At 42.7% G+C, this 14,653-nt stretch overlaps 3 protein-coding genes across 5 annotated transcripts; 1 reads left to right on the top strand and 2 right to left on the bottom strand.

Annotated features, from left to right (window-relative positions):
* Positions 1-1,006: 1,006 nt before the first annotated feature.
* mon1bb (MON1 secretory trafficking family member Bb) lies at positions 1,007-7,969 on the bottom strand. 2 transcript variants are annotated; one of them, XM_069145456.1, is made up of 6 exons: positions 7,898-7,969; positions 5,751-5,845; positions 5,066-5,650; positions 3,808-4,600; positions 3,054-3,201; positions 1,007-2,382 (listed from the first exon to the last, which is right to left on the bottom strand). In XM_069145456.1, the coding sequence occupies exons 2-6, from the start codon at positions 5,827-5,829 to the stop codon at positions 2,155-2,157; spliced, it is 1,833 nt and encodes a 610-aa protein (XP_069001557.1). In that variant the 5' UTR covers positions 5,830-5,845; positions 7,898-7,969; the 3' UTR covers positions 1,007-2,154. The 2 variants fall into 2 exon arrangements, with proteins under 2 accessions (XP_069001557.1, XP_069001549.1); XM_069145448.1 differs by lacking the exon at positions 7,898-7,969 and adding an exon at positions 6,421-6,573.
* Positions 7,171-9,466, top strand: tcta (T cell leukemia translocation altered). Its single transcript, XM_069145491.1, has 3 exons — positions 7,171-7,845; positions 7,926-7,977; positions 8,838-9,466. Exons 1-3 carry the CDS (start codon positions 7,635-7,637, stop codon positions 8,875-8,877), a joined length of 303 nt encoding a protein of 100 aa, XP_069001592.1. The 5' UTR covers positions 7,171-7,634; the 3' UTR covers positions 8,878-9,466.
* A 381-nt stretch (positions 9,467-9,847) lies between these two features.
* glyctk (glycerate kinase) lies at positions 9,848-14,600 on the bottom strand. Of its 2 annotated transcripts, none has more exons than XM_069145470.1 (5): positions 14,303-14,600; positions 12,292-12,663; positions 12,056-12,207; positions 11,782-11,957; positions 9,848-11,684 (listed from the first exon to the last, which is right to left on the bottom strand). In XM_069145470.1, exons 2-5 carry the CDS (start codon positions 12,645-12,647, stop codon positions 10,794-10,796), a joined length of 1,575 nt encoding a protein of 524 aa, XP_069001571.1. In that variant the 5' UTR covers positions 12,648-12,663; positions 14,303-14,600; the 3' UTR covers positions 9,848-10,793. The 2 variants fall into 2 exon arrangements, with proteins under 2 accessions (XP_069001571.1, XP_069001581.1); XM_069145480.1 differs by lacking the exon at positions 14,303-14,600 and adding an exon at positions 13,203-13,263.
* Between the last annotated feature and the right edge of the window lie 53 nt (positions 14,601-14,653).

Genomic DNA, 14,653 nt, shown 5'->3' with positions numbered 1-14,653 from the left:
CAAATGTGGCTGAAAAATTACGTTGTTTTGTTGTTGTTGTTGTTGTTTTTCTTCTCTCCTTTTGGTTCCCCGCATAATCTTGTAATCCAGTCTTGTCCAACAATATTGCCAACGTACTTGACTAGTTACTTAGAGCGACGCACATTGATTTAATTGGTATACGGGAGGCAGTGCGAATTCAAACACTGCATCAAAAAACGAGGCGAAAAATTGGTACACATTCTGCCAAATAAATGCAGCGCCAGACGGAAGTGATCTCTGCAACCGCACAAACATGCGAAGCAGCAGAATCAGTGTTATAGTTTAACCAAAACTATATTACCCCTTTGTAACAACCAAAATTTTGAAGAGCAACTTTAATATAATTACATATTTGTGCTTAGTAACTGTAACTAATTAGTTACTTTTAGTTTGCAATTTAATTACGCATCACCTTTACATGGAACTAGTTACTCCACAAACTTGGACCCCCCCCCCCATGAACTTGTACTCTATTACCTGAACTAAACAAGTCAATGCCGGATATAAACACAATGTTGACGTCTGCTTTGTCGTGAGTCACACTGCATTACGCAACAACCGTTACCGATATACAGTATTTATTTACCATGTGTCACATGACACCGATCAACGACGTGACATCAATTTGAATCTTGGGTAAATGCTGGTAATGCTTTTTTTTTTTTTTTTTTTTTTTTTTTCGATGGGTGCCTCACTTACCAATCATATCCCGTCGTTCCTGGAGGGAACTTCGGGATGTGGTACCGATTGTGATATATTTCCTTTAAAGAATAACTCGAACTGAAACCCAAGTAAATATTCATTAATTTCACTAAACTGGAAGTCTACCTTTTCTTAGAATTAGGATCAAATTCGTTATTTCAAGGGAACTGACAAAATAATTATTGAAATAATGCAACAAAGAAACCAAGTGTTACTGTTTGTAAATGTTATTTCTCAAAACAAAAAAAACAAAAAAAGTCTATTCAATTAGGACAACTGTAAATTTGTGCAACCTGGGATTTATTTCATAATACTACAGACATACTCTTAAGACTTGAACTGACAGCAAAACTCCTCAGAGGACACAAGGATGAGGCTACTGTTTATAGTCCATCTTTACAAAGCTATTATTGAAAACGATAGGTCACCTGAACGCCCGACATTAGGTGCCAGATGAGAACCACACGCAAACGATCCTCAGAAAAACATTGCATGAGCTCTGTGGCATCTTAGCTTGACAGATAATCAGCGATAAGGTTCGACTTCTTCCAAGGAAAACACTTGACGGTGACAATGATCGTGTGATGTGATGAGGCTGGGATTTCCTACTTGTTTTCTGCACAAAATGTAACATAAAATTACACCTGAAACCTCGTTTTCACTTGAGTAGAAACATCAACAGGGTAATGAAACAACGCCATGTTTTCACAGGGATGAGTGATCAGATTCATAAGAGGGCGATTTGTGAACTCGTGGCCCTGAATGACTCACGGTGGCCGTGAATGACTCACGGTGGCCCATCCCTCTTCTGGCAGTTCCAGTTGTTGTTATTCCAGTTTACGCCGATCCCAAAAAAACACAACGCACTTCCAATTTTTTTTTTTTTTTTTTTTTATGTTTTGTGACATCAGGATGTCTTTGTATGCTGACATAAAAACTATATGTCTGACCTAACCTGAAAAAGGTAGTTTAAGTTAATTTTTCTCCCCGTATTAACTTACAAGGAAGCAAGAAATAGACAACAAATAGTTGTAGCATATGAATGAACATTCGATACATTCACTGTCCTTGAGGAAAATTTCTCTCTTGTCGTTGTAATAAAACAATATAAAAACATTTAAATATCATTGCAATTATGTTTTACCACGGTTCAATTTAAAACGCACTAATGCTGTTTAGCGCTGACAGTTTCTGTTCGAAAGCAGTGATGCGGTGACATGCTTTCTTGTTAAGGTAAAGGAATAATACTAGCTTCAAAGAGACCAGTCCTTTTTTTTTTTTTAAATAGTGTAAAATGTAGTGTTTGATTCCAGTAGTCAACGTCTATCAAGTCCAACGAGTGTCAAAAGAGAGTTCAAAAAATACCTTGGAGCCAGTGTACAAACTATTGTTGAATGAGGCGGAGCCAACATTGCAGCACTAACAAGAGTCCTATAGAAGAGACAAGAAGCCATTATCTGTAGAGTCTTGCTGGTCAGATTTGCCACCTCGAGAGCTCTTGCTGGGGTTTGGAGTGGTTGAATATTTTGGGGGGTATCTGATGAAGAGACGGTCCTCCTCCTTTTTAATCCATCTCAGGAGCTTAGTGATAGCAGTGATGGCGCAGGCCTTTGTGACCAGGGGGCTAAAGCAGGTGTACAACTCAAATTTACTCGTGACCTGAAGGGGAGAGGGGAAAAAAAAAAAAAACAGACATTACGAGTCAGAACACGAAACAACGGCATAATTATTAGCCCGGTATCGTTTTGCATTGTTCAATTACTGAAAGTCAGCCGTTTGCTACGACTGCTCGCGTCGCTTCATCGAGCTGCACCGCCGCTGCGATCGCCCGAACTGCATTTAGAGACGAATGCTTCATTCCAAATGTCATTATCACCAAACTATCCCCACTCGTCGCCGATTGGTCCACCGTGCAGAGTGACTGAGAAAACCTTGATGCGAACAGGGTTTCCGGACCACATTAACAGGGAAGGCTGACGCGTACAAAATGAACATGAAGCTGGCGACCTCGGCAAAAACGGGAAACGGTGGGTAAACCGCTAGCCTGGCCCTGTGCAAAAAAAAAAAAAAAAAAAAAAATCCACCTTCCGGCTTCTTTAAAACTCACTAATTAACAGGTTATGTTTGTATGGTCACTCTGCCATGACAGGAAATAGTCCCTGTAAAACCACCCTCAGCTAAATCTTTGGACTAGCTCTTGTCCCGTTTACAGGCTTTGCGCTAAGCTGGGTGCACCGCCTCCCGGCTCCGGCTTCATACGGAGCAGACGTGCGAGAGTGGCGTCGATCGTCTCCAACAAGGGGAACACAAGCATAAACCAACCCTCATACCCAGGCCAGCAGAGTCTCCCTCTCAGCGACGTGGTAAATGAGCTTGAGGGGTCGTGAAGTGCTGTGGATGCGGCTGTGCATGTAGCGGTAAAGATCCAGCAGTCTCATCTTCTCCTCGTCACTGCTGTACGGGGCTTCCATCTCCGGGCTACACACAAAGAAAAAAAAAAAAACAACATACAAAGTTCAACAACACCGTGACGCACGGAGACAAAGGGGACGACCGCGCTGAACTTAATTTGTTACACCGGCGGGACAAAGGCGCGCGATTGGGAGGAGCTTCCGCAATTATTGTAACGTTGTTCTGAAAAGTTATTAAGTTTAATAGATCATTATCAATATAGGTGGACTCTTTATTTGTATAATAGCCGATAATGGGAGACGGTATGAACTTCTTACCATTTCTAATGTCTTTCTCTATAAACCGTCTCACTTTAAAGCCAATATCAACTAGGACTCGACCACTTGTAAACACAACAGCGCAGCCGTATTTCTCCCTGAACCTTGTTTCAGTAAGGTGAGAAATAAGGACTTCCTAATGTTTTTGTATTCACTCTCATCCAAAAAGAAATTATTTATACCGTTTTATCACGAGCACAAGAGATACCACGGAAGACAAATATCAATAACTTGTCTACATACAGTAAAGTCTATGAGAAACTCTATCTTTTTTTTTTTTAAACATAAACCACGAGTTTAGACATATATTGCCCTACTGCGGCTGCACGGACAACGACAATACATAAACACACACCTGGTGAACTGAGTGAGCTGGCGGTAGTTGTCTGGTACATCAAAGGGCTTGTACATGAAGTGTCTGAGGTCTGAGACGCCCACCTGGCTCACACTGTACGACTGGGCTTTGGCAATGAGGCTCAGGGAGTTCTGAGCCACCATGGCCTCCTCTATCTTCCTCTTGCACTCAGCTACAGCGTAGAAAGCCTCCTTCTCTGTCGAGAGCAGCAGCAAACAAACCGTGCACTCTGGAGGGTCCAGGTAGGAAATGTACGCATAAAAGTAACAGTCGGGATTAAAGAGCGGGAGGCAGATGGGAGTCCAGATCTCGCCGGCCTGAAAGGCGGAGGAGGCTCCAATGAGGTTAAGCAGGAGGTGTACGTCAGCCGGCTCCAGCCTCGTGTCCTCGATGACGGTCTTTTCTTGGACGATGGTTAGCAGCTGATTCTTGGCGATGAGGATGGAGAAAACAAGATTGTGCGTGATAGCTTTCTGCAGGATCTGACTGAGCGAGTCCCGAAGAGAGGAAGCGAGAGGCAAGCAGTGCACGGCTGCTAGCAGGAAGCTGGGGTCAGAATCCACCAGGTTGAGAAGGCCGTCCAGGATCTTTTCGGAGCCGGCGAGGAGCCTCCTCAGGTCGTAGTTCTTCTTGTGTTCAAAGATACGGGATATGCTGGCCTGGGTGAGCATGCTGATGATCTGATAGTACACGTAGAGGAGCTCTCCGCGCAGCTGCTGCTCAGACTGACGACTGCTGGAGACGCACACCAGCACCAGGGGCCCTTTCTGGAGGAACACCACGGTGTGCTCCTCTGATGGAGGGGAGGGAAAACATGGGGAAAAGTTCAAGATTATACAGGAAGCGACAATGAACGTCTACTTGAAGTGCTGCCTTTGATTCATGGCTCTTTGGTCGTAAATATCTGGCCATTTCTGGACTTGAAAATCAATGTAAATTTGACAGCCATTTTCATAACAAAACGTATTTAAATTGAGGACAAAGTTCATGTAAAAACATAACGGGACTGCATGAGCTTGTCTCAGATGCGGTGCCTTTTGTGAATTGACGATATAATGATCTTTCCCTCCTTAGTGAGCCAGAGCTATCATGGTCACAAATACAGAAAGCTAGGTCCCCAAATCCTATGAAAAATTGTCTACACTTGCTCGTATTAATGCATATAAAAAAATATTTTTTTTTTTTTTTTTTTTAAAAGTCAGATAACCTGTGAACCCAGTGGACATAAATAATAATATTGCAACGGCTGCGCTCTCACCTGAATAGACTGAACGGATTATATTATCTCCACTTTGGACAAAAGACACCAGCGCCATCATGACTCCCATTGTAGATGAGAGAGCCTCTTCACTGCCATATCGGGAATAAATGGGTTTGCCGGCTTCACTTAGCACAAAAACGTGCTTCCTGTGCTGCCGCCAGCTGTCGGCTGTAACATCCTCCTCACGATGAGAAATAAATGCCGGAGAGTCCTGGGTGCCTGCCTCCAGCAAGGGGGACGACCTCCCCTTCACGCCGATACCTTGTTCCTCCAGCTTGGCCTTGGCCAGCATCGCAACGACAAACTCCCCAGAGTCGCTCCGGTCATTGTCGACGGCAGCTTCCTCAGTCCCTCCGTCGGCTGGCTGGGAGGCTCCGTTGCTCTGACACGCCGAGCTGGCCGTCTTCTCGGTCTCCGGCTCTGTCGCCCGGTCGGAAGGGGGCTCTGCATCCACACGGTGTTCTTCCGCTGCAACGTCCGTAAGGTGCGAGTTCGCAGCCTCGTCTCCGTTGTCGTTTCTCTCCACCGGATCGGGAAACATGTGGTTCCCCAGCAGCGAGAGAGAAGTCGCCAAGGTGTCAGCTAAAAAGACAAAAAGGAAAAAAAAAAAAAATGATGTCAAATTTGAAACACGAAGACTACAATTAAAAGCTTTAAATGAAACACCACATCGTTTGTTTACCGGCTGGATTGCTCTCAGACAGGGAATCGCAAATCTTCACCTCCTGTGCCTCTCCTTCTGGATGACTGTCCGTCTCCATGATATCATCCCAGTCACTGGAAATATAACAAATCACAACAAACAAGCTGTATAACCAATGCATTTAAGTGGTTGTAGCTGAACGTTGATAAACCACGCGTGTCAAGTCTCTTATGAGTAGAAAGCACTCAGTGCCGGAGCAGCGGTCAGGGTCACATGATTACTGAGGAGAGCTTACAACTCCAACATACCAAACAGACGCTACACATCGTGAGTCCGGTTCGCAGCTTCCCGTCTCGTGAAAATCTACAGATGAACAACAGTTTGGATGGACGCAGACACTAAAGTACCTTCCAGCCGATCGCCGGATCAAGGGCAGCCGAGGTTTGTTTAGTGGAGTTGCCGAAACGGTTCGCGCTGTCATGTTCGCCGACGTGCACACCGCGGGAGAAAAAGCGCACCTTTACGTCACAATAAATGTTTGACAGCGATTTCCTGCGCAACTCGGTAAATGTTGGCTGGAGCTGCACGGCTAACACCACCTGCTCAGCAAAAGCGACGCACGGATCAATTTCGTGGCCTCGGCTTAACAGTTGCCGCGGAGTCAATCGCGGTTATCTACAATTAAGACAGATAAAAGACGAACACTTACGTTTTTGGGTTGGTTTTTTTTTGTGCCTTCGAAACGTTGTGTTGAATATTTAATTTGCTACATTAACTTTCGATAAGAGCCTCGTAGCAAACGAGCTGTCCGGAATGAGAAGCAGAAAACAAATGTTCCTCTAGCCACAAGCCAACATCCGGAATCTCTGATGACAAGTTTAGCTGGCCAATCAAAATCCTCTGTGGAACAACCCAGTCCCCCCCCCCCCCCCCATCCCCATCCCTACGCACCACACCGGCACTGCGTAAAATAATACCGTAACTTATAACAGGGTAACCGAAATAAAAAACAACAACAACAACAACAGTGTTTTAGTGATTACAATATATTGAAAGACTCTCTTTAACAAAACTATAAAATAGTGACAGTCAACTGCCTTTTCAGAGAAAACATTTTGACATGTGTTGTTGCTTCGAAGAGGCAGCCCCATTTGTGCCCTGTGCGTATAATGACGTAATAGTGACCGTCTTATAGCAGAATATTAGGGAGAATGAACTGAAAGTGGTTATACGTCGTATCCAGCGGAACAATATATTGTGTGCCGATGATACCGTCATACAACATAAGTATAATGCATGTCAGGAGGTGTGTGTGGGGGGGGGGTGATCAAATATTGCTTGCGGGACTAAACCAACGTTTAAATCCTATATTTCTACACCGCCATCCGCACCTTACTGCAACTGTCCGCGGTAGCGAGTGCAGCATAGAGATGGAGCCGAGTGTGGACGTGTGGGGATTTTAAACGGACAAAGCATTTTACCATTAAGGTCATACAGAAGATACCGGTACCGTCACGAAAATGCTCTCAAAAGATGGAGTCCACTACTGGATAACAGGTACAAGAAAGTACTGTCCGACTTGCACAGGGCACGCAGAGTTCATTAAAGGGGCTGCGAGCTGGACTACTCCTCTGTGCTGGCAGTAGCAGTTCATATAATTTGTCATAAAGGGTGCGTAAAAGTCAAGTTAAGGCAAAAATGTAACTGTTTCGGTGCGTTTGGGGACGCTACACGTAATGATGTCAGTAGGCTACGTAACTTACGTTATTTCCGGTTCCTCGATCTTCCCCACGTAAACATCGCAACAGTAGAAATGGCGCACAGAATATCTTACGCCACCAAACCAAAGTGATGGCTTTTCAATTACCCAACGGCCAGACAGCTCAACCAATTCGTGCGGCGTTGACTGTGTAACCGGACACTATGGAAGAACCGTGGGATTTCGAATTTCTGTCCCGCATCGCCGACAGCTGCCTGTCTTTTCTCTCCGAATTTGTGAACGACTGGCTCGCCAACGATATGAGAGTCTCCATATTTAAAATCCTACTCAGCTGGCTGATTTTTAGTCTTATCGCAATACACTTCGCGTGGAAAGTCTACGGCAATACAGTGAACGATATGTATTATCGACAAGGTGAGTTCTCTTCGTCTTTACGGTGACACGTGGCTTGCCGAAGCAACGTTACCTTAATCTGTTGTCTTGTTGATGTCCAGGGACGGGACAGAACGGAGGCACACCTGACGCAGCTCCTCACCTGAGTGGATGGTAGGTGTTTGATCGTGTTGTCACGTGGCTTCTATGGCGTAGTTTTTAATCACCTCACACTGTCTGGTGCTCAAAAAGCTACCGTCTGGATTAAGTTACGATTAAGGCAGAGGCTGGGTTTCAGTTCCTTAGAGCCTGTTGTTGTTGTTGTTGTTGTTGTTGTTATGTTCATAACCATAGTGGTACATGTTGTCTGAGCTGAAGCTGCCACACTAATTTCCAGCATCTTCAAATTTGGTGATTTTTGAAGGAGACTTTTTCCCCCTTTAAACTGAAGTGTTCCTCTTTGGGCTAAGAATGTTTTCATTGTTTTAAGATAAATAAAACTGTTGAATAACTGACCAACTGTCTCTTGTATTAGCTGAAAGATGCATTACTTTGTCACAAAGCTGAAAAAGGGGCTGTTTTTCTTGACCTGTTGACTCAGAGATACTTGGACAGCGAGACTATGAACGTGTGATGATCTTATAGAATGTTACACATTTAATGTCATTAAACTAACCAAAAGTATATAAAGTAGTCCAAATTAGGACAAATTATTATAGCTACAGCAGTCAAATACTACAGACAATACTGCAGCAGTAGTAATAGTAAGTCAAAAAATTGAATATATAATTGTAAAACACAGACAGTGACCATTTTCTGCATTTTCTTTGGAAGTCATTTTTGCTGACAGTGCTTAATAATGATAATAATTTTGAATGCACAACTTTTAGTTGCAGTGGAGTATTTTCACTTTGTGCCATTAGTACTTTTAAAAGATGTGAAAGTCCTCCTCCACTGATCATACTTGAATGATGTTAGGTTTGCAATTTTGTATCGCTTTGTTAAAAATTACATTCTGTTGTCTATTCCTGTAGGGAAAGTAAAGGAGAACCTCTGAAGACTCATCGGGATTAACAGGACCTTGATCTTTGGACATTGTCCAAGTGAAGGCTGGACCGTTTGGACCTGCCAGATATTGAATTTACACTAAAATTTTCTGAGTAAATTATTGTCGTCATTGCTTTGAAGATGGTCTCAAGATGGCTTCACCTTCTGCCAGTCACTCAAAGAAACATTATCACTTCATATACAAATCAACAGTGTTACATTGATGTTTACTTAACTCTAAAGAGTTTAGGAAATATTTATTTTGGCCAGTCAACATTGATCACTGAGCAGAACCTTCTGCATAAAAAGCTGAATTATTCCATTTGGCTTCATGGTCCAGTGGATTCAGAACAAATGTGGAAAATATTTATAGGTTTGAATTGGGCAGGCTTTAAGAAAACATGTGCAGCGTTACTAACACTCACTATTCTAATTGCATATGTGCATTCATACTGTCAAGAATAGAAACGTGCAGTGAGCTACAAGTAAGTGAATGATGCACTCAAAAAGGTCCAAACAAGTGTGAAACGCTGGACACTTCTCACCCTGAGCGGTCGCCATCTTGGCTATGTAGGGGAAGGGGCAGGATCACCGACGTAAAGAATTCTCAAATTAAGGCGTCTGAGGAAGTCGTCACTGTTCATTAACACCATACAAAAGTGTTTCTCTTCCACTACTGCTGCTGGACAGAAGCCATCATTGTGTTTATTGAGTGTGTTAAACAGAGGGCACGGAAACACGTTAATTTTGGGGTAAAATAATGAAAGCTGCAGATATTTCGGTGGGTGATCCATTCAGATGCTGCAGTTATTTTCGATAAGTCCAGAATGCCAGTGTACAGTTTAAAACAAAATTCCTGCACCACACCAGGAAGAACATGTTTTGTTAGTGTACTAAGGGAAGTATGTCATTTGGAACACAGCAGTTATCTGATAACAGGACTAAAATTTTCCATTCTTCCACCATACAAAAGAAAATAAATTGATTTGAAACAGGATCATGTAGACATATTTTTTAATGTAAGACTGAATTGCATCAGCAGGAGTAAGTGAGTGATGACGGTGACTGCCGTGGATGTCTTTGCGGTGGAGAGGGTTATTTTTATCACTACCATTTCCAGAATAAAGTGCTGGCCCTTTGGAAGACCGATGCATAAAAGGCAGTTCTTTTCTTACATCCTCAAGTGTAAGGAGCATTGCATACTTTTAATGGGAGATACATTTTCTGTCAAAAGCTTCCATCCCTTTTGATTTTTCCTGTGCTTTTTTTTTAAGTTGATTTAAATTAAACTCCTGCACCTGAGTGGAAACAAATGTTTACAAATGTATCAAAACTAAATACAAATATATGTCACAACATAATTATTCGCAATCATATTCACCCCATTTACACATGTTGTGGCATTTCAACTCTAAATTATATGAACAAATACATGAATAAATTTGTAACGAGGTACCAGTTAGGGTAAGGGACCAAGGACCAATCTGTGATTTGAAGGAGTTGAAAATTGAACAGAAATGTTTAATGATGTACATAGTACTTGTCAGATGAACTGATAAAGTAGCTGAAGAGACCAGCAGCAAAGCTGGAAGATTATACAACTGTGCAAATAACTTGATATTAAATTTGTATATTGTACTTGAAAATAGTGATGTCATAGATGTCTCTCATTACTACAGCTGTATTTGGTGTTGATTAACAAAAGATTATCAGCATTAATGAAAAAAAGGTATGATTATAACAAAACAGATGCCATTCTAAGTTATGGTTGTTTGACATTAATGGCACTACTGAAACACCTTTTCATTAAAGGTATGGGACAAAAATGTGTGCGAAAAATTAAAAAAGCAGTTACTCTACAAAGTAATCATGTAAAGGTTTAAAAAAAAAAAAAAAAAAAAAATCCAGATTCAATTAATAATTTTATTTGGTGTGTTTTGGGATTAACATATGTTAATGGGAATTGCTGGAATAAGTAGCATGTGCACATCCATTACATTTGTGCAGGTGAGGCCAGGTACAAGTAAGCGTTGTCCAGCAGAAAGATGAGAAAAAAAAGTGTAGGAATCATTGTTGGTAAGGAAGTTGTCGATGTTCAGCCCCTGTGCTTGTGCCTCGTCATACAGCCTACTATCAGTAATGGCCCCCGCTGCCTCAGTGGGTCCATCCTGGCCATCAGTGCCACCACTCAGGAAGACAGGACCTTTAGGTGGCAGCTCCAGGCCTTTCAGCTCCAGTCCCACTCTCAGAGCCAGCTCCTGGTTTCGACCACCTCGACCCTTGCCTGTCAGCTCCACAGTAGGCTCACCTCCAGCTAACAGACACGTGGCTCCCCATCCCTCTGTACGCCCTTCATCCAAGACCTGCATGGTACGGCAGAGGTCCCAGCTCTCCACACCCACCTCAGGCCCCAGCCTCAGCAACTCAGCGGCAATCTCGGGAGGAGGTTCCTCTTGAGAACAGGCAAAGCGGGCCAACAGGCCGTAAAGTCTGGAGACAGACTTTACATCGCCACACACTCCAGGTGAAAGCACAACCGGTCGGAAACCTAGCTCTCGAGCCCGGCGACCTGCACATTTAAGGGCGAGGCTGTTAGAGCCAATCACAACGTTGTGCACGTTTCCTGATGTATCAGATTCGTCCGTATTCTCTTTCCACCGGGGACCTGGTCTCCCAAGGACATCCTTTACAGATGCCGGCAGAGAGTCCAGCAGCTTGTAACGTTCAAGGATGGACAAAATTTCCTCAGGCCACACCTCACTCCTCACTGTGGGGCCGCTAGCTATCAAGTCAAGTGGGTCCCCGATCACATCGGACAGTATCAGTGCAAACACCTGTGAAGAAGTGATTAGACGAGTGATATTCAAAGTACAAAGCTGGAATGACTTCACTTCCATAAAAAGCTGTTTGAAAAAAGAAATAGTCCATTACCTGTGCAGGGTGAGCATGATGTGCGAGCCCTCCACCCTTTAAAAAAGAAAGTGCGCGACGTACAGTGTTCAGCTCTTGAATAGTGGCACCGGCAGCTGCAAGTTTGCGGGTAACATCTAGTTTGTCTTGCAACGAGATTGGTGGAATGGGTGCAGGTAACAGTGCAGAGCCTCCACCTAGACAAAGACGAACCACCTTGTGTTAAAGATTAAGGTAGGATTTTTTTTTTTTTTTTTTTTTTTTTTAAAGAATACAGAAAAAGTGAAATTCTTACCTGAAATTAGTACAAGTAGCACATCTTTCTCTGTTAGCTCACTGGTTAACTGCTTGATCACCTCAGCTGCTTTCTGGGCATCAGCGTCAGGCAAGTTGTGTTTCGCTCCCTCCATGACTTTGATGCGGCTCTTTTCTTTTAACAACAGATGGCTGCGTTGGAAGTAAGAAATTATATTATTGATAATCTTATTTTCAGTCATTTACATCTGAAGGAATGGAAAGGAATTTGCTCACCCTTTCCCATGCTGCTGTAATGTCTGCTGAATCCCACAAGGTACACTTATGACTCCTCTTACTAAATGATCACCCATAATCTTCTCTGCCTCAGCAGCCATTCCCAGCACAGCTTTTCCAAAGCCCACCAGATGAAGGTTGTGTTTGAGTGTGAATTTGTGACCGTCTATGGTGACTGAGTCCTCCTTGCGCTCGATACTCTGCCGGACCACCGTGTCTGGCTGCACAGCTTCCACTGCCGCTACAAACACTTCACGTGCCCTTGAGTCCATTGACATTTTGCACAACGTAGGTTTTCTCCTGCCCGCTAGGACCAGAAAAGGCAGAGGCCGGAACAGAGAAAGAACACGGGCCATCGACAGTTCACTGGGTCTGAACAAAAACAGTGAGCATAAAACCAAGTTAGTTTAAAAAAGACCCCACATACAGAACAGCCACATTACAGAAAAGAAAAAGGTCAGATATTCTACAGTCATTCACAAGTATTTGTTGGTTCAAGATCACTTCCAGCAAATATAGAGAAATCAGAAGGTAACCTCATTATGGTACACACTAAACCAACTCAAAAGAACCATTCTGCAAGGCAGTGTGGACTCAAATTCACCATATTACAGCATTTATGGTGTTCAGTCATTGCACTGATTAGTAGCTTGTCTGGTTAAATATGAAGACTTCAGGAATAAACGAGTGGGTGGTGCTGTACGCCTACTACAAACGCATTTCTTCATGCATAACTGTTGGTTTACTTTTGAAGGGTGTAAAGAAAGTATTCAGATCTCTACCTACTTTCGGTGTGATTATGTCAACTCAAATCTCACCAACATAATTGCCTTTATCATCCTGAGTAAGTTAATACATTTTCCATGTTGAGTCCTCAGAACTGCTCTCCGAAGACTTATGAGGCTGCCTACCTGTGAAGCTTGAACAAGGTATATAAAGGCTGTGTATTCCTGTGGAAGCCTGGTATGTGTGTGCTCCAGCTCAGCAGTGAGGCAGTTTTGCAAAAATCGGAGCAGACACCGACTGGAGCTGTGTACTCTGTGTCTAATGATTGACTTAAAAGGATCACAGGCCATATGAAAGCGCTGACCACCCAGCTGATTTAGTTCTTTAGTTCTGATTGAACAAAGTGAAGTTCATAAGCGCGATATCAGACAGATTTTGGAGCCATTTAGGCTGCAGCATAATGAAAAAGGTACACAGCCAAAAGCTTTATGCTCCATATGAAAGCCAAACATGTTAAAGAGGCATGTAAAGATACTGCAAATGCTCATTTTGTTTATGACAGTAGAGATTCTTTTCATGACTGGTAAACATGTCAGATAAGTCTTAAAAGCAGATTATAAACTTTTACCTGATTTTTGCACCACTAATTTTGATAATATTGATTTGTCAGGTACCGCACCTACTAAATGAGCCAGAAACCTCTGGTGACATTATCTGTTATTTCTAAATTGATCCTCCGGATAATGTATTACATGGATATTCCAGTTTTTTTGTTTTTTTTTCAGAGCACCAAAGCCACTATTGCTTTACTATAAGCTCCATTTTACCAATGTTTGATGGTTATTATTGTTATGGCAGATGATGCCTTTTTAAATAATAACAGCCTATTGGAATGATAATAGTCAAAAATGACATGGAAATGATAGTTTTTAGTCAAATAACTGCCCAACCTTTGTTACCTGAACAGAAAACAAGGAAAAGCCTGGTAGCTATTATAATAGGCTATAAAGTTACATATACCCGGAACTCCTGCAGCCACAAAAAGTTTAATAGACATATTGTATTGGCTATGTTTAAGAAAAAACGAAACCAAAAACTTTATGAATTTTTGTTTACACATTACATCACATCATGCTGTTACTTCAAACAGGTGTTTATAATTATGAAACATTGACCGAAACGACGCCAGCCTAGAAGCGTTTCATGACATTCAACAAAACCAAACCAAAAAGTTAGTTCATTCCTCTGACCTTCCTCTCTGTGAGGAAAACCCTGCTGCTATTACCTTTTTCTTCACTGGTCCTCCTGTGTCCATTTTGCTGCCTGCAGCAATACCTACAAGCTGAAAGAAAACAATAGGCTGATGACACGCTGTTCAATGTGTCAGAAAGTGCTGGTGGACTCGGGAGGAAGCAGACACGCGTTTTCCCCTCGGACAATTTAAGACAGACTCGATCAAGTAAGTGCACGAGAAAAAATGTGACTGGGAAGAACAAAAAAAAATATATCGTCTTATTTTTTATTTTTTTTCTTAACCTGCCTTGGAGAGCAGGGTGTTGTTGTTAAAATATCGGCGCTTCTGTTTATGGTATAAGGTGCAAATATCGCGATAATTAGTATCTGCCATGTCTCGTGA

The sequence above is a fragment of the Embiotoca jacksoni genome, unplaced genomic scaffold (assembly GCF_022577435.1).
Source record: "Embiotoca jacksoni isolate LCO1_2020_lvr unplaced genomic scaffold, fEmbJac1.0.p SCAF_1, whole genome shotgun sequence".
NCBI classification, from domain to species: Eukaryota; Metazoa; Chordata; class Actinopteri; family Embiotocidae; genus Embiotoca; species Embiotoca jacksoni.
The sequence above is the reverse complement of the archived record's forward strand: the minus strand, read 5'-3'. Positions and strand labels throughout refer to the sequence as shown.

Excerpts from the sequence above, each read along its gene's own strand:
- glyctk (XM_069145470.1), bottom strand. The coding sequence starts at position 12,647 with ATGGCCCGTGTTCTTTCTCTGTTCCGGCCTCTGCCTTTTCTGGTCCTA. Across the intron at positions 12,208-12,291 it reads TTACAGCAGCATGGGAAAGG|CCATCTGTTGTTAAAAGAAA; the intron begins GTGAGCAAATTC and ends CTTCCAACGCAG. Across the intron at positions 11,958-12,055 it reads GCTACTTGTACTAATTTCAG|GTGGAGGCTCTGCACTGTTA; the intron begins GTAAGAATTTCA and ends GTCTTTGTCTAG.
- tcta (XM_069145491.1), top strand. The coding sequence starts at position 7,635 with ATGGAAGAACCGTGGGATTTCGAATTTCTGTCCCGCATCGCCGACAGC. Across the intron at positions 7,846-7,925 it reads CGATATGTATTATCGACAAG|GGACGGGACAGAACGGAGGC; the intron begins GTGAGTTCTCTT and ends GTTGATGTCCAG. Across the intron at positions 7,978-8,837 it reads GCTCCTCACCTGAGTGGATG|GGAAAGTAAAGGAGAACCTC; the intron begins GTAGGTGTTTGA and ends CTATTCCTGTAG.
- mon1bb (XM_069145456.1), bottom strand. The coding sequence starts at position 5,829 with ATGGAGACGGACAGTCATCCAGAAGGAGAGGCACAGGAGGTGAAGATT. Across the intron at positions 5,651-5,750 it reads GTCTGAGAGCAATCCAGCCG|CTGACACCTTGGCGACTTCT; the intron begins GTAAACAAACGA and ends TTGTCTTTTTAG. Across the intron at positions 2,383-3,053 it reads GGGAGACTCTGCTGGCCTGG|GTCACGAGTAAATTTGAGTT; the intron begins GTATGAGGGTTG and ends TCTCCCCTTCAG.